The 22023-nt window shown below is 37.8% G+C and overlaps 4 protein-coding genes and 1 non-coding gene across 7 annotated transcripts; 3 read left to right on the top strand and 2 right to left on the bottom strand.

Annotated features, from left to right (window-relative positions):
- Positions 1–348: 348 nt before the first annotated feature.
- Positions 349–10068, top strand: KTF1 (kow domain-containing transcription factor 1). 2 transcript variants are annotated; one of them, XM_086638454.1, is made up of 19 exons: positions 349–733; positions 1269–1519; positions 1624–1779; positions 1858–2016; positions 2097–2180; positions 3375–3442; positions 3534–3935; positions 4027–4084; positions 4154–4309; positions 4403–4549; positions 4637–4739; positions 4844–5002; positions 5084–5126; positions 5232–5263; positions 5470–5536; positions 6187–6214; positions 6317–6377; positions 6510–6659; positions 7002–10068. In XM_086638454.1, the coding sequence occupies exons 1-19, from the start codon at positions 547–549 to the stop codon at positions 9662–9664; spliced, it is 4974 nt and encodes a 1657-aa protein (XP_086494580.1). In that variant the 5' UTR covers positions 349–546; the 3' UTR covers positions 9665–10068. The 2 variants fall into 2 exon arrangements, with proteins under 2 accessions (XP_086494580.1, XP_086494579.1); XM_086638453.1 differs by having other exon boundaries at positions 352–733; positions 4403–4739.
- Positions 10069–10398: 330 nt separating this feature from the next.
- Positions 10399–13125, top strand: MEF22 (mitochondrial editing factor 22). Of its 2 annotated transcripts, none has more exons than XM_086638455.1 (2): positions 10399–12727; positions 13084–13125. In XM_086638455.1, coding segments are annotated over exons 1-2 (2199 nt in total). In that variant the 5' UTR covers positions 10399–10529; the 3' UTR covers positions 13085–13125. The 2 variants fall into 2 exon arrangements, 1 of the variants encoding a protein (XP_086494581.1); XR_015224322.1 differs by having other exon boundaries at positions 10454–12840.
- Positions 13126–14454: 1329 nt separating this feature from the next.
- LOC147546415 (serine/threonine protein phosphatase 2A 57 kDa regulatory subunit B' beta isoform-like) lies at positions 14455–17852 on the top strand. The gene is made up of 2 exons (XM_086638456.1): positions 14455–16120; positions 17367–17852. Exons 1-2 carry the CDS (start codon positions 14933–14935, stop codon positions 17700–17702), a joined length of 1524 nt encoding a protein of 507 aa, XP_086494582.1. The 5' UTR covers positions 14455–14932; the 3' UTR covers positions 17703–17852.
- A 186-nt stretch (positions 17853–18038) lies between these two features.
- On the bottom strand, positions 18039–18111 carry TRNAF-GAA (transfer RNA phenylalanine (anticodon GAA)). The gene has a single exon. It is a non-coding gene; the product is annotated as a tRNA-Phe (tRNA).
- A 2115-nt stretch (positions 18112–20226) lies between these two features.
- On the bottom strand, positions 20227–21054 carry LOC147546417 (uncharacterized). Its single transcript, XM_086635911.1, has 2 exons — positions 20798–21054; positions 20227–20653 (listed from the first exon to the last, which is right to left on the bottom strand). The coding sequence occupies exons 1-2, from the start codon at positions 21052–21054 to the stop codon at positions 20227–20229; spliced, it is 684 nt and encodes a 227-aa protein (XP_086492037.1).
- Between the last annotated feature and the right edge of the window lie 969 nt (positions 21055–22023).

The following is a 22023-nucleotide window of genomic DNA, read 5'->3' on the forward strand; positions in this document are numbered from 1 at the left end:
TCGGATGACTGATACAAATCTCTCTTTTTGTCAATCGACTGAAAACAGAAGGGTAGTAAGTAGTGTTAACAATCAGTTACGATCTCTCTAAAACAATTGCTCTCTAAAGTAGATCTACCGACATTAGTCGAGAGGGATCTGTCGTGTCCATAAGACGGGACTAAAACCTAGGAAAATCATGAAGCGCAACTGCTTTTTGCTACCCATACTATAGAGAGGGTCTTTAAAACATTCTATTGGCGCCTCCAGAAGAATTAAAGGCGCATCAATCCCTTACGAATTCTAATGGCATAAATGTAAATTAGGTGTACAGAGAAGGGTATATTCGAGCAAGAAAGCAACGTGGCCAGCAAGAAGAAATTCAGTAAAAAGGGCAAGCGAGAGAATCAGTATCGTCCCAGTACGCCCTCATTTTATTCGTTTCGCTCCTTTCTTCTTTTCTCAGCTCTCACTCTTTTTCTCTTTCCCCTCTTTCTCTCTCTATCTGATGATCTTCTTATTTCTTAGTGATTTCTTGATCTGATTCTGAATTTCTCATCTGAAAAAATGGTGGGAAAAGGTAAAGAAGTTGTAGCAAAAGTTACCGCATCCAAGACTAAGAAAGATAATACTGATAAATCTGTTCGTAGAAAGAGGCAAAGGACTGGTGTTCTTCAGTTCTTTGATGTTACTGCCGAAGTCGACGATGATGAAGACGATAGTGATGAAGAAGAACGAGAAAACTTCATTCACGGTAAACTTGTTCTTCATTTCGCTCGCATTGTGGTTTCTTTTCGATTTCTAGGGTTTTATTTCTGGTTTAAGTGTCTGTACTAAGACTTTGGATACCTTTTTTACTTGTAATGTTTTTTCATTTAGGGTTTAACTTCGGATTAGGGCGAAATGTTGTAAAGTTCGTGTGCGCGGTGTCTATGGATGACATTTTTTGTGTGCATGTGTTCTTATAGTCACATGCAGTTAGAGTAGTGCTGGTTTTGATTATTTTCTGTATGCATAAACCCTAGGAGTGAGGTTTTTTCCTTTTCATTTCAGTAGGTTTTGGAAGTGCTTCTGAAATTGCTAAGGTAATACTGGTTTTAGGCTTATTATATGTATTTTTTTTTTTTGCATTTTTGTATGGTTTAGTTAGGGTTTCAGGGTTATATTTTACAGTATAAGGTTGGATTTCAGCTGTTTTCCTGGATTGGGGTTCTTATCTTGACATCCACTAGTTTTTGTGGTTAGCCGCTTAACCTAAAGAGTAGCATTAATGTTTTGATTGGAAGCAGATATTATGGATGAAGATGATGGAGGAGGAGTCAAAGGCAAAACTGACACTGGAAAGGCACATAGCTTTCCAGTCTTCCCAAAAGAAGAGGAGCTGAGTGACGATGAAATTGAGAAGTTACTGAAAGAAAGATACAAGCCAGGATCAGGGAAAGTTAGATATGCTGAAGATGATTATGAGGTTAAAATGGATGATGATTCCAGTATACTTTATGTGGATGATGGTCCACCTATATTTAAAGTGAAATGCACGGTATGATGCTATTCTATAGATTTTGCTCGTTAAGTGTCAAATGGAATATCATACTACATATCTTCTTTTGTTGAAATATCATAATAAGTATCGTTTGTCTGTAGCCGGGACGTGAGCGCCATTCAGTCTTCTGCCTGATGCAGAAGTTTGTGGATTTGCAGCCTCTTGGAACTAAAGTGCAAGTGATTTCAGCATTTGCTCCTGAGCAGGCTAAAGGTTATATATATATTGAAGCGGAGAAAGAATCTGATGTTGTTGAGGTATTATATAGTTGATGTTATTATCATTTCTATGTGACAGGTACTAGATGTTTCTGGTACTGAGATTTTTCATTCCAGGCATGCAAGGGGCTCTGTAGTATATATTCAACTAGAATTTCACGAGTCCCGAAAAACGAATTGTCTCACTTAGTTTCTCTTCAAAAGAAACAAACTGGAGTTTGTAATGGCACGTGGGTCCGTGTCAAGTACGGGAACTACAAAGGAGACCTAGCACAGGTAATAGAATTGTACTTTACCCGTGAGTGAGCCAGAGTTGGATCACGTACTTACCGTTTCTATGTTAATTTTTCATGTAGGTCGCGGCTGTTGACGATGACCAGAAAAAAGCGACTGTAAAGCTTGTCCCAAGAATTGATTTACAAGCCCTGGCGAAAAAACTTGTATTAATTTTCCTACTCAAGACTCTTTTTTTTAGCAGTCACTATCTTTCTAAGAATCGATGTATCTCTGGCCCCTCTATGTTACTACTTATAATATAGTACTTAACTTTAGTTAGCTAAAATATTTTCTGTTTATGAATCATTTCTTCTTTGCTTGGTTTTCCTACAACTAGTAGTAATCCATTTGTGGATTTCAGTCATTGTTAGATTAGCTACTATCAGTCTATCAGTGTAATCGGTTTAGTGTTTAGTTGTTAACTTTGACTCTTAGGTATGAACTATTAATAAGTGAATATTCCTTCTCAGCAGTGCATAAGCATGTTAGAATGAGAGTTATGCTATACGGAAGTGAAGTGTGTAGTGACATGCCCAAATTTATTGTAATTTAGGAGTACAGTAATTAGACTTGGGATAATGCTGAATTCTGTCAATGCAAGATGGTAGACTATGTTTCAGTGCCAAGAAGATTCCCATTCCCACACATGCATTCTGCGACAGATAGTTGTACCTGTACGTTAATTATTAATAAGAGCTTCATATGAAACTCACTCTTAATTTACTAAGCACTTGTATAAAGATCTCGGCCTTAAATTTTTGTTGAACTGAAAATGTCTATAGATTTTGTTGTATTCTGAATTATGAGGAGTACAATGTTATTACAGGGATGTTAAAGACTGAGAACTCCCAACCCTTATTTGATTGCCCAGTTATGTTCTCCAATCTCTGATCCTTTCAAGGCCGTAATAGGAGGCCGAGGCTAATCATACATAGTGTTGCAATGCTTGACTGTACCCATGGATTGTTTCTAGCCTGACCTTGTTAGGGAGACCCTGAACTTACGACATATCACCTGTCCAGGATAAGGGTCGGTCAGTGTTCTTGAAGGCGAATGCACAAGTTCATCTCTGAGCATTTTGACACATTGTCAAGCACCGTAAATGACCATGTCTGACCCTCGTATCAGCTCTAAGTATTTTTTGGATGCTCTAATTTTTGTTAAACGTCCCTGGAGTGATGGATGTAACTTCATAAAGTATTTCGTTGCTTCAGTATGTTCTTCGAGGTTAATGAAAAATTGCTTATTGTCCTTTCTCTTGCGTTTCTACACCCTTTATTAGTACAACAATGGCCGAAATTCTAATGGTTTTGTTTAATATATGACGTATATGGTGCCTGATTTCATTGCTTCTGCAGAATGGTGGAGTAAGTGTAAAGCAAACTGACGTGCCAACTCCGAAATTGATCAGTTCGAGGGAACTTGAGTAATTTTTTTAACCATTCTGTCTGGTAGATTAGTAGGTAAATGGTGGGGAATTATTCCCTTCTAATGTTCTCAATCTTTTTCATCTTTAGGGACTTCCGCCCTCATATTCAACTTAGGCGAGATCGGCTTACTGGGAAGCTTTTTGAGAGTCTTGATGGTTTAATGCTCAAGGATGGTTATCTGTACAAAAAAATAGCCATTGAATCTCTAATCTGCTCCGGTGTAGTGCCTTCTGGCAGTGAGCTAATAAAATTTGAGACTTCTAAGGAGGATGCACCCGCTGATATGGAGTGGCTTTCAGGCCTTTACGGTGCACAAAGGAAAAAAAAGCGTCCTCTAGATTGCAATATTGAGAAACCATCAAAAGGAATTGAGGGAACGACAAAAGGTTTTGCTGAAGAGAAAGGGGGTAAAATGAAGGGATTTGAAACTAGTACATCAGGCACTAAGAACGTGGAAGGTTTTGAATTGCATGATCTTGTATTTTTTGGGTAAGCCAAGTTTTACTATAACTGGTATTTGAAATGTCTCTCTTCTAGTTCTCTGATATTCATGCGCTTCTGATTTGATTTTCTGTTGCAGCCGTAAAGAATCAAAAAATTTTGGTATAATCATAGGCATGGAAAGCGACACTCTCAAGGTATTGATATTTAATTTATTTCATTTATTGGTTTTTGTTTCTTATTTCACTTCTTAATGTTCAACTCAGGTTATAAAGGAAGATTCTGAAGGAGCAAAAGTAGTAAGCGTTCAGCCCCATGAGATAAAGAAGGGATGTACTGATAAGAAATTCACCGGTTTAGACAAGCATATGAAATCCATAGTCGTTGATGATACTATCAGGGTTTTGGAAGGTCCACTTGAGGTATGATCAACTGTTGGACCCCCTTGACCGTATATCCTGCTTTTTGTCCTTTGTTGAGTCCTATGCGGAGCTTACATTCTTCACGCATTGCAGGGAAGGCAAGGAATTGTTAGGCTCATATACAAAGGCACCTTATTTGTGTATGATGATGAGGGGCAACTGGACAATGATGGTTACTTCTGTACTAGGTCCCAGCTGTGTGAGAAAGTAAAGCAGTTTAATCACTCGCACGATAAAACTGTATGTTTTAGAATCATTGTTGAGATGTACCCCTCTCCTTCGTTGTATACCCTTTTACTTATCCCCATGTGTATTTGGATGCTCCAGGGTGATGTCACAGGTCCTTCAGGTTTTGAGGATTCCGCGGTGTCTCCAAAATCTCCCCAATCACCTAAAACACCATGGCAAGCAAAGGAAACCACTCGAGAATGTATGCCGTCTAGTTTAGTTCTGTTTTTTCTCAAGCTTGTTGTCATAATTTACTTATATTGGTTAAGCTTCACAGCGTTTTCTAATGTAGTGCTTTGAATGTAGTCAATAGTAATCGCCGAGGAGACAGAGAAGGAGGTTTTTCCGTTGGTCAAACTTTGAGAATCAAAGTTGGCCCTCTGAAGGGGCATCTGTGCCGTGTCATATCCATTTATCGCTCTGATGTTACAGTAAAGCTTGATTCTCAGCTGAAGGTTATATCAGGTTTGTTGTAACTCGGAATAAGCTTTGTCCAGATTTATTGCAATTTCTTGCTTTAATGTTAACTGTAATTAACTTCTGCAGTCAAAAGCGAGCATCTTTCGGAAGCTGGTACTAAGTCTGTTAGGTTTGTTTTCTTTTTGCGCTTCATTTTCCTCACACCAACTTGTACGAAATTTCTTCTGTATTTGTTTATAGTTTATACTTATATTTTCTGTGTTCCTTCAACCAGGTATTCGGGGTCTAGTTCAAAACCATTTGCTGGTAGGTTCTTATAGGCAACACAATAATGTTGTATTAAACTAGTATTGATTTGCATTATTGGTTTGTATCTCTCTGAGGTGCATGTGTGGCCATTCTTTTACGCGACACAATTATTTGGTCCTTACTCTGAACCAAGCTTTGAATTTTTAGGACTGTGAGCTCTTTCTAACTTCATAATATATTGATTTGCTTATCTTTATTGTAAGATCTGGATGGGTCCGGAGCACCAGCAGGCAATGATGGGTGGAATTCTGGTACACTGAGCACTGAAAGGTAATTTTAATATTTGTAATCGTTCACTAATCTGTCTAGTTCTACCCTGATTTGATACAATTAGTTATATTATATATGTTTTTCCATGTGCAGCAAAGTGTACCTTTAATGAATACAATGTTAGTAATAGTTGTTTACTTTTGGGCCAATCATTCTTGTTGGATATTGTAGTCTCTTTGTTTTGTATAATGTGGGTTTTGTAATTTGTATGCATCGTGAAGTAGTACCTTTTGTGTATATAATGATAATGGAAGAATGATTGGCTCAAAAGTAAAAAGTTATAGTGAAGTGTCAAATTTTTTCTTACTACAAGTAAGAAATGAAGGACATAATAACTCTGGACAGAAAAATACACCTGTGTACAATCATATTGGCATATTACACTCACCGTATCTGAGACGTTTTACCTATGTTTAGATACATTTACCTGTATATGTGCCTCCATGTTATATTGTAGTTTTACTAAGATGCTCTCGAAATATTTATTCTTTCCCTAGCCAGTTAGCTCTATTCGGGCTTTAATTCTTCATAACAATCTATTGACCGTTTTTTATGTGCACATATTATTTAAGTTCTAATGCTGTCTTTTGCTTTTCATAAATTTTAAATGCCATTATCTTTATATGATGATGTTAATTGTTTACTTGCAGGAATCCTTGGTCTGATTCTTCTGCACTGGTTGGTTCAGATATCCATCTCGTATTGTATTATGTATCTACATTTCTATTTTGGTTCAGTAATGATCTAATACTTGGGTTTTTATACTTGTCGTTCTCCTAGCTGGACTCCACTTTTACGAGTTCTTTTGGCGCTACTGTAGCCAATGATGGTTCTGGAAAAGGTATGTTTAACTCAAATTTGTCCTGTATGTTAAGACTCCTATAGTAAGTAACTTGCTTTACTTCTCATGGTTTACCTCTAACCTCAAACATGGAACCTTACTGATTCTATTTCTTATTGTTACGTGGTAAAGACGAAAGTGACCCATGGGCTACTAAGGCAATCCCTAAGAAAGAGACAAGCGGCGGTTGGGACAATTCATCGTGGGGTAACACATCAAATGAGAACAAAGCTGTGGATTTGAAAACTAATGTTGGAGCGTGGGGAGAAAGCTCTGGTAGCGGTGAGTCTCAGAGTTTTGGCCCAGGTTTAAGACTGAACTGGTGTTTTTTTAATCCATCCCTGACATGTTGGAATGGTCTGACTCGGACTGATTTTGAAAATGTTTGTTTTTTGTCCGAATCATCTGAATGCTGACGCGGGCCGATTTCGTAGTTTGTTTAAGTTGGATATAAAATATATCTGATTTCAGAGTCCATTATCTCTATTATTCTTAAATGACTATTGTACCTTTGACCAAAACAATTCAAATTTAGACAATTCAGGTTCAAACCAAAAACATGCACCTCTTCAGCGTTCTAATTTGAACATATTTTATGGTCGACCTTTTTATTTTTGTTATTAGGTAATCAAGAAGATGATAAAGCATGGGGAGCGAAGCCAGTTCCGAAGAACAATGAAAATAGCTGGGAAAAATCTTCATGGGGTAATTCATCACAAGAGAATAAAGCCGTTGATGCTGAACAAAATCAAGTTGTCAGTGATAGTTGGGGGAAAGCTACTGCAAACACAGGAGCTGGTGGCAGTGATACTAGTAGTTGGGGAAAAGCTACTCCCAACACAGGAGCTGGTGGCAGTGATACTAGTAGTTGGGGTAAGGCTACAAAAGCTGCAGAAGATAGCTGGGGTGCAGGAAAAAGTACAGGAGGTTGGAATTCTGAAACTAAGCAAAATCCTGTAACTTCTTCAGATAAAGGAAAAGCTATTGATGACGGCGCCTGGGGAAAAGCAGTTGAGGCTAAAGACAATGTTGGTAAACCAAATCTAGAAGATAGTTGGGGTAAAGCTTCTGTGAGCTGGAAAGCAAATGATAGTGGAGGTAAAAATGGTTGGAACAACGAGGTGGTCGGGAATCAGGGAGGTGCGTCTGGTGCTTGGGGACAACCACCAGCAGAAACTGGAGAGGAAGCAAGTGGTTGGGGCAAAGCAAAAGGTTTAGGTCAGACCCAGTCAACAGGTTGGGGTAATGCGAATGATGCCACTGAGAGTTGGAACAAATCAAAGAGTGAGGGAACATCGTCGTGGAGTAAAGGAAATTTTGTTGGTAAAGATGGCGAAGCGGATGAAAAAAGAAACCAAACAGATACTTGGAACAAATCGAAGGGTTTTAACGAGGACAAGGGCTATGGTTGGAACAAATCAGGTGATAGCGAAGGAGATCAGAAAGATACCTGGGGTGGTGGAAGGAAGTCTTTTGATGGTGGCCGTGGTTCTGGTGGAAGGAGAGGAGGAAGATTTGGAGGAGAAAATTTTGGTAGAGGAGGAAGATCTGGTCGTGGGAGGTCGTGGAACAATGATGCAGGAGGCTCTTCTGGTTGGAAAAATGACAGTGACGAAAAACCCAGTTGGGGTAATTCAAGTCAGAACAAGGGTGATGGTTGGAACAGTTCAAGGCAAGGTGATGGTGGATCCACTTGGAACAAAGGAAGCACGAAACCTTTTGGAGGAGGAGATTCATCATCAAATTGGAATAAAAATAAAGCAGAAGATAGTGGTGGTAATGGTGACTTTGGTGGAAATCAAAACTCCGCTTGGGATAATAAAAACAGCAGCTGGGATAAATCCACTACATTCAGTAAAAAGAGCGAAAGTCAGAATACAGGTGGTTGGGGAGGTGGAGAAGTAGATAAAAATGCAAATCAGACGTCTGGTTGGGAGAGCAAAATCAGCAAAGAGGCTTCTGCCGGGAATCAGTCCTCGGGTGGTTGGGGAAAAGATCAAGGAGGAGACGGATGGGGCAAAAGTAAAGCTTTTGATGTAGGTCAGTCAAGTGGTGGCTGGCAAACTGGAGGAAATGACAGTGGTGGGGGTGGTGGCTGGAAAAAGAACGATAATGATGTTGGCAGTGGTGGTTGGAAGAAGAACGATAATGACTTTGGCAGTGGGGGTTGGAAGAACAGTAATAATTGGAGCAATAGCAAAGGTAGTAATGAAGATCAAACAGACAATTGGAAAGGAGTACTTGGATCTCCAGATACAGGTGGTGATAATTGGAGGGGAGGAGGGAGAAGTGGAGGTTTCAGGGGCAGAGGTGGTTCAGATAGAGGAGGTTTTAGGGGCAGAGGAGGCTCCGATAGGGGAGGTTTTGGTGGCAGAGGAGATTCAGATAGAGGTTTTGGCGGCAGAGGTGGCTCAGATAGGGGTGGTTTTGGGGGCAGAGGTGGCTCAGATAGGGGAGGTTTTAGGGGCAGAGGAGGCTCAGATAGGGGAGGTTTTGGGAATAGGGGCCGTGGGAGAAGGGACCAATCTGGTGGTAGCTGGGGTGGAGGAGATTCAACTGACAATAATGGAGGTGGCAGTGGATGGGGAAGTGATAAAAAGGAAAGTTGGGGAAGTGATGGTGGTGGCGAGAAGGGGGGTCAGTGGAAGGGCAGTTGGAATCAAGGAAATGAAGGTGGTGGTGCAAGTGGGGATCAACCTGGCGGTTCCAGTTGGAGCAAGTCCTCTGCTGGTGGTAGTGGTGGTTGGAAAAGCGAGGGCACAAGTTGGAATGCAGACGGTGGTGCTAAAGGATCAGGTGGCTGGGGCAAAGGAGGGGGTTCAAACTGGAGTGCAGGTGGTGGTGCTAAAGAATCAGGTGGTTGGAGCAAAGGAGGGGGTTCGGGCAAAGAATCACGTGGTGGTTGGAATAGCCAGGGGAGCTCGAACTGGAACTCTACGGGAGGTGGAAAAGAATCAGGTGGTGGGTGGAAAGGAGGAGAAACGGGAGGTCCAAGTAGTAAGCAAGAAGCAAGTGGTGGTGGTGGTGGCTGGGGTAGTCAGGGGGGAGGTTCAGACTGGAATAATAGTACTAATCCAGCAGGAGGTGCCAAAAAGGAAGAAGCAGGTGGTTGGGGGGGTAGTCAGGGGGGAGGTTCAGAGTGGAATAAGGCAGGGAGTAGTACTAATCCAGCAGGAGGTGTGAAGAAGGAAGAAGCAGGTGGTGCAAATGAGTGGGGGAAGGGAGGAGGAACAAGCTCTTGGGGGGGAAAGGGAAGTGATGCAAGTGGGGGTGGTGGTGGGTGGTGATGTAGGTTTGTCATTGACGATATCATCATCATGATCATATTGAAAGAGTTTTTCTGTTTTGGGTTGGAAACGATGATATGAATGGATGATGGAAAAAGCAGGAAGTATCTATCTATCTATCTTAGGAGGAAAATTGAAGGTGCTGTAAGTAATATTCAGTCCGCCCTCGTATGAATGTTAGATAGTTTATGTTTGTATAGGTATAGACTTGTTAAGTTCTTAAAAGACTACGTAGTAGGAAGTAGTAGTAGTAGTAGTAGTATTGCTGAGGGGAAGACTCCATTTTAACTTTTAAAGTATTATTTCATCATCCTTTAATGTGTCTATGCTTGCAATCCAAAGTTACGATTTGGTAGAAAAATGATCTATTAAGTTCTGATTCAATGAAGCACAATTAATTCTTCTTATTAGCCTAAAATACTATAGGGATTTATAGCTTTGTGGTCTTAAATCCTTCAACTAAAGCAAGCAAAGGGTATAGGGAAGTTTCAAAAGGCATCTGTCTCCCAATGGTGTGTTATTGGAGACTCATTTTCGAGAGAAAACGGTTAAATGCATTCTCTCTCGAAATACGTACCCCCTCTTTTTCCATTTAAAATCAGTTGGTTCTAAGTTGATTTGGTTATAAAACAAAATCAATCTTTAGTCTATTAGGTGGGAACCAAGCTCTAGTTTACCTTCAGCTTCAGAACATTGGAGTTAAACGGGTACGGTGGGTGCCAATAACACTACAGGGAGGCCCCTTTAAAACTTCCCAACGGTAATCCGTAGTATTTCCTTCTTCTTCTTCTTCTTCTATGTATTTGTATTTCCTTCTCAAGTTTGTCGATTAAGCTGATGAAATCATCAGCTCATAATAATAGTCATGGCCTTGAATCATATTGGAAAAATTCCCACCACCTTAACAAGAAATATAGTTGAATTTCCCGCTTTTTCCCAGTTGGTCAAATATCTTTCTTCTTCTTCTTCTTCCTCATTATCACTTCATTTAGACGACGACCAATACAACCATGATTCAAACCACCACCACCACAAGAACTTTGATTTCGATTTTTTCTACTCTAATCTGTTAGATAATTCAACCCACAAAAGACATCTCCTTCAAATCCATGCCCAACTACTTGTTTCCGGATTGAAAGAAAGCAATTATCTAATAACAAAATTTGTACATTCTTGTTCAAAAGTTGGTGAGATTCATCATGCACGTAAGATGTTTGAAGAAATGCCTGAACCAAATATTTTTCTTTGGAATGCAATTATTCGTGGGTGTTCGAGACATAACTTGTTTAATGAAGCTCTTCAGATGTATTCCAGGATGCAGATGGAAGGGGTGTGTCCAGATAGGTTTACTCTTCCGTCCATTCTCAAAGCTTGTAGTGGTGCATCAGAATTGAGAATGGGTTTGTTAATTCATGCTCAGATATTCAGACATGGATTTGAATCTGATGTATTTGTGCAGAATGGGATTGTGGCATTATATGCTAAATGCGGGAAAATTAATCATGCCCGTGTTTGTTTTGATTGTTTGGGTGATAGAACTATTGTTTCGTGGACTGCAATACTTTCAGGTTATGCCCAAAATGGCCAACCTTTGGAAGCTTTGAAGATTTTTAGTGAGATGAGACAACTGGATGTAAAACCAGACTGGGTTGCTCTTGTGAGTGTTCTTAAGGCATATACCGACGTTGAGGACTTGGAACAAGGGAAATCTGTTCATAGTTCTGTTGTTAAGATGGGTCTCGAATTAGAACCTGACCTGCTAATTGCACTTACAGCAATGTATGCAAAATGCGGGGAAGTAAGGGTAGCAAGATCGTTGTTTAATCAGATGGAGATGCCGAATGTGATTCTATGGAATGCAATGATATCTGGGTATGCAAAGAATGGCTATGCCGATGAAGCTGTGGAGCTTTTTCGTAAGATGATATCTAAGAATGTGAAGCCTGATTCAGTATCTGTTCGATCTGCTATTATAGCTTGTGCTCAAGTAGGATCACTAAAGTTGGCAAGATGGATGGATGATATTATAGATGGAAGTGAGTATAAAAATGATGTATTTGTCAACACTGCTCTTATTGACATGTACGCAAAATGTGGAAGCATAGCTTCGGCGCGAAATTTATTTGATCGGACATCGAACAAAGATGTGGTAGTTTGGAGCTCTATGATTGTAGGTTATGGATTGCACGGACGAGGTCGTGAAGCTATTGAACTTTTCCATGAAATGAAATTGGCAGGAGTAAAACCAAATGATGTAACCTTTCTTGGGCTTCTAATGGCCTGCAACCATTCAGGCTTAGTTCAAGAAGGATGGGACTATTTCCAATCGATGAAGAATTACAAGATTGAGCCTCGACATCAACACTATGCTTGTGTAGTCGATCTTCTAGGCCGTGGTGGTTATCTAGACGAGGCTTATGACTTCATTACGAAAATGCCTATGGAACCAGGAATTACAGTGTGGGGAGCACTCTTGAGTGCTTGCAGAATCTATCGACATGTCACGTTAGGAGAATATGCAGCCGAACAAGCTTTCTCTGTAGACCCATCAAATGCAGGTCACTACGTACAACTCTCGAATCTTTATGCTTCACTTGGCATGTGGAATCATGTTTCCAAGGTTCGAGTCCTCATGAAAGAGAGAGGACTAAGCAAAGATCTTGGGTATAGTATGATTGAGATAAATGGTAAACTTCAAGCTTTCCGGATGGGCGATAAATCACACCCGAAATCCAAAGAGATCTATCAAGAGCTTGATATCCTAGAGAGAAGGTTGAAGGAAGTAGGTTTTGTTCCTAATACTAGTTCGGATTTGCATGACTTGAATAATGAAGATAAAGAGGAGAGTCTTTGTAATCATAGCGAACGGCTAGCCATTGCTTTTGGACTGATTAGTACACCCCCTGGTACAACTCTTAGAATAATAAAGAACCTTCGTGCTTGTGTTAACTGTCATGCAGCAACTAAAGTTATATCTAGGCTAGTCGGAAGAGAGATAGTTGTTAGGGATGCAAATCGGTTTCATCATTTCAAGGATGGCTTTTGTTCTTGTGGAGATTATTGGTGAGAACATTACTTGTTTTGAGTTGTTTCTACAAATTCATTATACATCTCTCAGCTTGAGTTTTGAACTTCAGAGAAGCTTTTCGAACCTCGATCAAATGAAAACAGAAGAGGTACGATGCTAATAATCTTATAAGGACTCTTCATACCAAAAGGAAAGCAATGAGATAGCAAACCGGCTTCTATCCTTGTAGGAAGATTTCGTCAGTGGTCTGAGCTGTTGTTTACTCTGATTTTGTTATCTTCTCATCATAGTCAATAGATTTATGAATTCAATCACATTATGTTTGATTCTTGAAACTTTTAAGTTAGTGATGATATTTTTTTTTTCATTCTTTAATCTCTTGTTATGACAGAGTTCAAATGCAAGAAAAGAAATCATGGGAAGCTTTCGCACACTTCTATCTTCTTTATTGGCATTACCGTGCTTGCCTATCTTAGAGGTACAACACTAGCTTAATCCTTATCGTATAAGTTTTGCTTTCTCATGAGTCATGAATATAAAGTACTACCCACCTATTACTCTCTTGTGAATGCACAACATCCAACGAGGAATAAGTAGATGATTAACCACTAAATATAGCAAACCAGAAGATGGTTTAGTGATTGTCTTCAATTTATTATACTAGACATGTCTCCTTCAATTTGAAAGGAGTTGCTTCCCTTAACCTCTGACTTTGTTGGTTACTTGTAGCCAATACTATTATAGATACGAATCTGAAATTATACCATTAGGGAACCGAATGTTCTCGAAGTATTATAAATAGTATTTTTCTAAGGGGAATAAGGTCCCACAGAGATACGATTATGAACACTTTAAGCTCGTATACTCTGAAATTTAGACAAGTAGAGAAACAAGGAAATTTTTTAAATGAAAAGATTAAGGACTCTTAAAATCTTAGAAGTTATCTCTCATTCTTAAATGAGATGTCAAAATCTAGCTAGTTAATGTATTTTTGATTGATCTAATTAGTGGGTCATAGTCCAATTGTGATAGCCACAAAAGTCTTGCAAGTATTAAATATTGAAAATTTGAGATGAATTGAAAGAAACCCATTTGGATAAGTTTGCAAACAAAACAATACTACCCACTCATCCTTCTATATGTTTTTCTTATCTTATAATGACATTAATCAATGGGTAGTAGTAATTCAATCAAGCTCTGGAGTCTTACTCTATCATCTCATTGTAGGAGGTAGATTAGTTTTTTCTCTTCATTTTTCTTTTCTTTAAAAGAAAATGTTATTCTCGAGTTATTCGTAAAAGAAAATGTTTTAAGTCTCTCAATCACCCTCTCGTTTGTTTAAAAACAACAATCGAGAGCGTTTTCCAGTTCTCTTTTATGGGTGGTAACTCGAATCGATTTGATTCCCTTCAACTTTTGTTCTATATTAGTTAATTATTAACAACCAAGAAAAAAAAAATTCAAATCTTAAAACAAAATCTTAGTAATTAAACTAATATTCTTTTCTTAATAAAGCAAAACTAAAAATTAAGAATTTGGAACCTCCAAAAATAAAATGAGTGCCCAAAGGTATTAAAGTGCGTGCTACTAAAGCCATCCTATGTTGATCTATTTGTGGAAAAGCATCTTATCTAGGATTATAAACACATCGAACATCCAACCGTCAAGATTTATCGAAAACAAAAATATTTCAATTTAGAATCGACATATTTTAGACCGTTAAATATAGAATTTAGCATTTGTTTTCTTTTTTTCTGTTTATAGGTTTTATCGTTAATTCTCTCTCTCTCTCTTCATCATCACTCCCAATTTTTCTCTCTCTAAACTACCGATCAAAATTCTTACGAATGCAGATAAATCTATTACCGGAAATCAACTACGTGTTATTCCGGTACCGGTAGACTCCACCGATCATCACTTACAGATGGTTTCGGTGATTCCTTGTCATTTAGCTCGGGTTTCTCGAAGATTTGATTTTGAAAAGGTATTACCTTTTTCTTCTTTCCAGATTTTAGAGAGAGAAGGAGATTGAATAGATAGAAAGAATCAAAGAAGACAAAATAAAGATTTCTGTTTTGTGTGTGGTACAATTAGTGTTGTAAATTTTACATTTTTGTAGAGATTCAGTTTTCTAGTTTTTTCTATTGATTAATTGGTGGAACAATAGGGAAATATAGAAAATTTAGATTTTTAGGGTTCTGATTTTGAGTTAGGGTTTCATATAATATAAAGTGAGAGAGATGTTTAATAAAATTATAAAGCTTGGGCATCGAAAAGTTCCTAAATCAGATGCAAATGAACCTTTACACACTGATTATAGGAATTCTGGATCTAATGTAACTGTTAATCATGCATCTAGAACTACTGTATCTTCTTCTGTTTCCAATGTACAACAACAAGGTGGTGGTGGGGGTGGTGGAGGTCCAACTCCGGCCGCCATTGCTGCTTCCATTCCAGGTTCTTCAGGGGTTGTTGAAATCCTTCCCTATTTCAAAGATGTTTCTGTTTCGGATCGTCAAAACTTGTTCATTCGTAAGCTGCAGATTTGCAGTCTTCTCTTCGATTTTTCCGATACAATGAAAATGATTAGAGAGAAGGAAACAAAGCGTCAGGCCCTTCACGAGCTTATAGATTATGTCCAATCTGGTTCAGGGAAGCTTAATGAATCATGTCAAGAAGAACTTATACGAATGGTATCGGTAAACATTTTCCGTTCTCTGCCACCAGCTTACCACGAGAATACAGGTAATGAGAATATCGATCCCGAGGAAGAAGAACCATATCTTGAACCTTCCTGGCCTCATTTACAGCTTGTATACGAGTTACTGCTAAGATACATTGTGTCATCTGAAACAGATACTAAGATTGCAAAACGTTATATTGATCATTCGTTCGTTTTGAAAATCCTTGATTTGTTTGATTCTGAGGATCCTCGAGAACGAGATTATTTAAAAACCGTCCTGCATCGGATTTATGGGAAGTTCATGGTTCATCGTCCATTTATAAGGAAAGCGGTCAATAATATTTTTTATCGGTTTATATTTGAGACAGGGAAACATAGTGGAATTAGTGAATTATTAGAGATTTTGGGGAGCATAATAAATGGCTTTGCTCTTCCCATGAAAGAAGAACATAAGTTGTTTCTTGTTCGAGCTCTTATTCCTCTCCATAAGCCTAAATCTTTAGCTCTATATCATCAGCAGCTCGCTTACTGCATTACTCAATTTGTTGAAAAGGACTACAAGCTAGCAGAAGTTGTTATAAGGGGGTTATTGAAGTACTGGCCTGTAATAAACTGTCAGAAGGAGCTTCTCTTTCTTGGAGAACTAGAGGAAGTGCTGGAGGCAACCCAATCATCAGAGTTTCAGCGTTGCATGGTTCCTCTTTTCAGACAAATTGGTCGCTGTCTCAATAGTTCACATTTCCAGGTTTGATACCAAGTTCTTCTTTGATATTCCTTGTTCTATTTATATCATCATATGGTTGGTACTTTTTAAATGTGAGCAAGTGAAACTGCGTCAATGAATGGATATTTATGCTTTTGAGGGTTTATGTTTACTGGCTTAGAAAGTTATAGCATATTACATCAGTAGCAATAGACATTGTGAACAATCGTTTGGAATTTAGCCTCCTCAAGAGATGAGTTTTTGGCTTTGCCTTCGAGTCTATAGTCGGAGGATTGTTGCCATCTGACTAACATTAAGCTTTTAACTTATGCAATAGATAAACTGAAAATATAGATGCAGTATGATACTTATTTGGACACCTATAGACAAGTCATACTTGACTTTAGTATTATCCTGAAATTTATTTTGGAGAATAAATGTCCATGCATCGATGAATGTAGAAAACACCCTTCTGGCAGACCATTGTTAGTATGTGATGGAAAATAAACATTTGCGGAAGTTTTAGGTAAGTTTTTCTTATCCAGTGAAAAGTAGTTTTGCCATTTCTTTACCAAGATGATATGCATGTGAAAACTGATAAAACCATGAAGCTCTTGGGGGGAGTAGGTGGTTGGTAGTGTCTATTTAGGTGCAATACCACCATTTTTGTTAGTCGACATGAATCTAACAAACAGAAGAGTGAATTTTCATATTTCCAAAAACTACAAATTTCACCATTTTTGTTAGAAAGACATGTGGGCTAAGAGGCTAACTGCAGATATGTTGGTATAGTAGTTAGACACCATCCAAGCTTAAACCTGACTCTGAAGTAATATCCGCAAAATTCACTGATCATTTTTTGTAGCTTGAGTTATTGGATAATTTGAAATCTCAACCTGTTATTGCTTTCCTCGAATATCTCATTGCAGACAGTCTGAGCCCAACCTATTCTGAGTTATGCCACATGCCTACAGTGTTGTCATTTACATCTGGGATTTTTTATGATTCTTCCAAAATAGTTTGTTGAAATAATGAAGTTTCGATTGAAATTCGTGTGAAATAGACCACAAAATTGTGCCGCTAAACTTAGAAGTTAGAACCTTCTCTGATCTTTTGCATGAAATAATAGCGGTGCAAAGACATTGCTAACGGAAATTGTTGAAAGTCAGTAGAAGATATTAACACTAAATATATGAAGGAAAATCATATGATATTTGATAGTAAAGAAGCAACTTTGATTGTTGAATTATATTCTTATAGTAGTTTTTTCATGGATATCCATCAACAGGTTGCGGAGCGTGCCCTATTTTTGTGGAACAACGACCATATTGTGAGCTTGATTGCTCAGAACAGAAGTACAGTTCTGCCGATCATTTTCGAACCACTGGAGAAAAACACACAAGGCCACTGGAACCAGGCTGTTCATGGGCTAACTGGTAATGTCTGGAAAATGTTTCTGGAGATGGACGCCGAGCTTTTTGAAGAATGTCAGAGACATTACCAAGAAAAAGAGGCCCAAAAGCAAGAACTAGCAGAACATCGAGAATTAACTTGGAAGGGATTGGAAGATGTAGCGGCATCAAATGCAGATGGGGGAGTTGATAATATGGTTATCGACGAGTAATGGAAACGGGATTTTTGGAGTCTTCGGATGGCCGTTTTAATATAGAAATGTATGAAACCAAAATGTGGATATTGTTGTATGAATCATGTATTGCTTCAGAAGGTTTTGTTAACAGTAAAATCAGATGGAAGTTGAAATTTTTTGTTCATCCATCTCCTCTTCTTTCTTTGTTGAAGTTGAGAAACACAGCCTTATAAGACTTGAGTCTTTTATATACTGGGAATGCAATAAAGAATACAGAATGTCAGAAGAATAAACTGACAACTTTGCCTGGCTAATTCTCCAAATAGGAAAAAGATGAAGGAAATATGTCAAAGGGAAAAAAAAATGTTAGATTGCGGTGAGCGTGGATCGAACACGCGACCTTCAGATCTTCAGTCTGACGCTCTCCCAACTGAGCTATCCCCGCTGTCATACGATTTCCTAAACTTCACAGCTATTTAGAGGATTATTTTTTTTTTTTGTGGACATCGGCTTCGATAGTTAATACACCATCAATGTATTTGCACTTCCATGAGATCGAACCTGTGACCTCTATATTGCAGAGTGGGTGTCTAATTGCGAAACCTCCATGTTGAACAACATAAATCTCCCGTTCAAGTATATTCTTAGTTTGCATGGTTTTATTGGACACTACCTGGTTTTGTTAGTTGTTATTATTTCATATTTGTATCGCCGAGCGTTATATTTTGTTTTCTCTTTTTTATGTTTAGGTTTTTGTTGTCGTTTTTATTAGATTGTCCGTTATCTCAAGCTGCATAAAAAATTCTTAAGGGAAGTCATATTGTTACACGCGACTGCAAGTAGTAATGAAAAGCCAATTTGTCAAATCTGTGACAAAATTGGTAATCTTGCAAATGAGTGTTGTCAATGACTCAACTTCTCTTACCAAGGTGAAGGTCATGGTACTCATGCCAATCTTGGAGTAATGTTAGCAAGGGCAAACGTTTGAGGTGAGAATCCTTCGTGTGGAGATACATGAGGTAATCAACATGTCTATTCTACTCTTGGCAATACAGATAATAAGGTTCCCTATCATGGTCAAGAAAATGCGAATACTGGTGAAGGCTTAGGTATTTGTCTTTTAGTGAAAATGAGTCATTAAGTCAAGAATTTTGTACATGTAGCACTCCTGTATTTCCTATAGGCTACTCTACTATACTCGCCACCCCTAATAATCATAGACTTGAATGTGAGTCAGCGACTTATCAGACGAAGAGGGTAACCAGAGTGCGTGTCTGAATAACACTTTGACTTGATCAAGTAAATTGATCAAGTCAAAGTGGATGTGTATGTATGATGGTAAATGTAAGTGTATATAAAACTTCCCAAACAAAAACATAGAGGAATGAGAATCAACTTGAGTACATGACCGGTTCGAACCGGTTGAACCCTAATTCATCTTGCCAACGACCTTGGTTGGAGTTGTAAGAAGTTTAATCTTCCGTTTAGGGGTCAAGGGTTCGAGGCACGCTGACAATTCAAAGAAAGAAAGAAAGAGAGAAACTGAAGTAGCTGTCCAGAGGCACCTCCGACATTTCTCAACCCAACCCGACCGATATATTATATAGGCACCACTATTTATTTTTAGTTTGAAATAGTAATGGATTTTTCTACTATTTTGAAATGTTTTAGACTAAACTATTATCGTCTTCGAAAATAAAAACTCTTAAACAAGAAATGGAGAACTTGTAAAGTAGATTAGTCTTGAGCAATTATTTTCATACAAGTCAGTTTTCAGGAAGAGTTAGATCCAATATGCGGGTACATGAACTATTGGTTTAGAGATGGTTGTATTTTGTAACTTCGTCCTAGTATGCATGGAGGAGAGTGTCTAGTTACTCCAGCCTTGGCGTTCAAAAGAGATATTAACATTGTCTAAGCACTTTTTAGACAACTTTTCTTTAGGACCAGTTTTCAAAAAGAGTGACACTCAGTCTTTAAATCAGTTACTCTTGTAGTTTTTATCTAACATTACTTCAAGGATGAATTAGTGAGAGAAGCCATAAAATATAAGAAAATGAAAGGTATTATAAGAAAGCTTTTGGTTTTCAATGGATTTCAGATTTTTAGTGTTTGGTGTTGTCACTCAAGCAATAACACTATGTCTGAGAAAGAAATTGAAGCCTATGATATAGACCTAATCCAAGCAAACCAATTCCAATTACAAATAATGTAGCCTGTCTATGGCAGAAGAAATTTGGATTCTTTATTAAAATCATGAAAAAATGATTTATTATTAATATGGGTTTGTTTGGGATTAGTTATGAGTTGAAGAAGAAAAAAAAAGAACAAATCAACATAAATCAAGGGAATGGGTAGGGATTAAAGAAAAGGATTGAGATTGTTTATTCTTTGTTAATTATAGAAGGAAAATAATGGAAAAGGCAAAATTGTTCATCAAAACACAAACAAGAACACCCATTCTGATTTGTGTTCCATTTTGTCAAAATCTACTGCTACACTTATTGAATCTTGATAAAATTTAGCTACTTAATGCATTATTTAACAACAATGACCTTCTTTAATTCTCCATGTCAAACAGCATCCAGATCTCATTAACCCTGTTCTGGTAATCGAATCGAGAACTATATTGAGCCACGGTGTAGTTAGATTTAGTAGGATTAGTTGCCCGACTTTTCTCAATCAGAGATGCCCACTTAGAACCTGCAAGACTAGCATGGAGCGTTGCAGCTTCTTGTCCAACTTCTGAGTCAACAGATGCAAACCCACCGAATTGTCTAACAGCGGCATATTTGGTACTCCAATTTTGAACTTGTAGACCATTACTCGTAGGTGGATTAGCATGATGTCGTTTAGGGATATAAAGGCTAATGATAAATGATGAATGACATAAAGGACCATCACTTGGAGAGACATGGGTTAGTAATGGAGCTGTCATCTCTATTTTCTTGTTGTAACTGTTATTCCCTTGAATATAAGCAAATAGCCTGTGTAAACATGAATAAGTAAGTTGTTTTAGACAAAATATCTACTACACAATATATTTATTTAAGTGAAAACAATTAAGTTACTAGAAAATTTTTAGAAATTAAACAAATTCCAAACGTTTTTAAGGTGATTGAAATTCTTACTGTCGAAAACCAACTTTAGTGGAATCTACGAAGGAGATATTTTCGATTGGAGAAGTGGACATCCACAACGAAGAATTATATCGGCGAATTTCGAAGTCGTTTCCAGAATGAATGACATCGAAACTTGGACATTCTATACGGCCACAATTAGAAGGAAAAATGGAAACTTTGGTGTCTGCTGCCCAACTTGGAGCAAGAGCACAAAGAAATACACCTAATAGATAAAAGGATAATTTGAAGAAAGTAATTTGAGCCATTTTGATTGTTAAAAGTAGAGGAGAAAACAAGTCACTTCCCTTTCTCAATTACCAATAGCAGGATTAGATTGAAGGTTAATGAATTTTGTGGTAAGTGATTGTCTGTATTTATAGATTAGACATTTGAGGTATACAAGGTATTTGAGAAATTTAGGGGATTAAATTTTTTTTTTTTTGGATATATATTATACTATAGTATATAAGAAATATATATATATATATATATATATATATTTCCATATCGACTATATTGCCATGAAGTTTTTCTATTAACTTGTAACATAACAAAAATACAAAAAAACTAGTAGTCCATCTAGTACAATTGTTTCCCAAAATATATTAATTCTAAGTTAACAATATTATATGGATAAATATTTGAATTATAATGAAAAATCCAACAAAAGAAAACAACACAAAGAAGGAATAAAACATATCATATCTTTCGTATTCAACTATTGTCTATTGTGATTAATGCGTCATACATTGATTCTTAAATAGTACTACCCTGGAGAGAGTAACAAAGACTAGGGTTTCTCTGTCTCAACTGGAGACGATTGGTGGGGAAGGTAATCTTCTCGGTTAGTTTCAAAAGTTTTGATTAATCTCCAGCTATAGGAGAGTGTGATTGGTAAGATAAAAGCTAGGTACTGAAGAAAACTTTATTAGGGTTTAATGGAAGAGGAGTATGAAAATATGATTGCACTTATGGGGGATTTAATGGGTGAGAAAGATAAGAGTAAACTGAAGCTCTTAGAAGAAGATGCAGTAGAGATTGACGAGAGCAGAAGGTGTTTAGCCATCAAGTTTATTTCAGGAAGATCATTGAATAGGAATCTTTTGAAGGATATATTGATGAAAGTCTGGAAACCATTGGTAACATATGGCTAAAGGAGTTCCATGGAGAAGCTTATATTGTCAAGTTTGAACTCACAACGGATAAAGAACACGTTGAGGAGAGATCACCATGGT

This window comes from Eschscholzia californica, unplaced genomic scaffold (genome assembly GCF_041429995.1).
Source record: "Eschscholzia californica isolate CP2 unplaced genomic scaffold, dmEscCali1.0.p SCAF_4, whole genome shotgun sequence".
Lineage (NCBI taxonomy): Eukaryota > Viridiplantae > Streptophyta > Magnoliopsida > Ranunculales > Papaveraceae > Eschscholzia > Eschscholzia californica.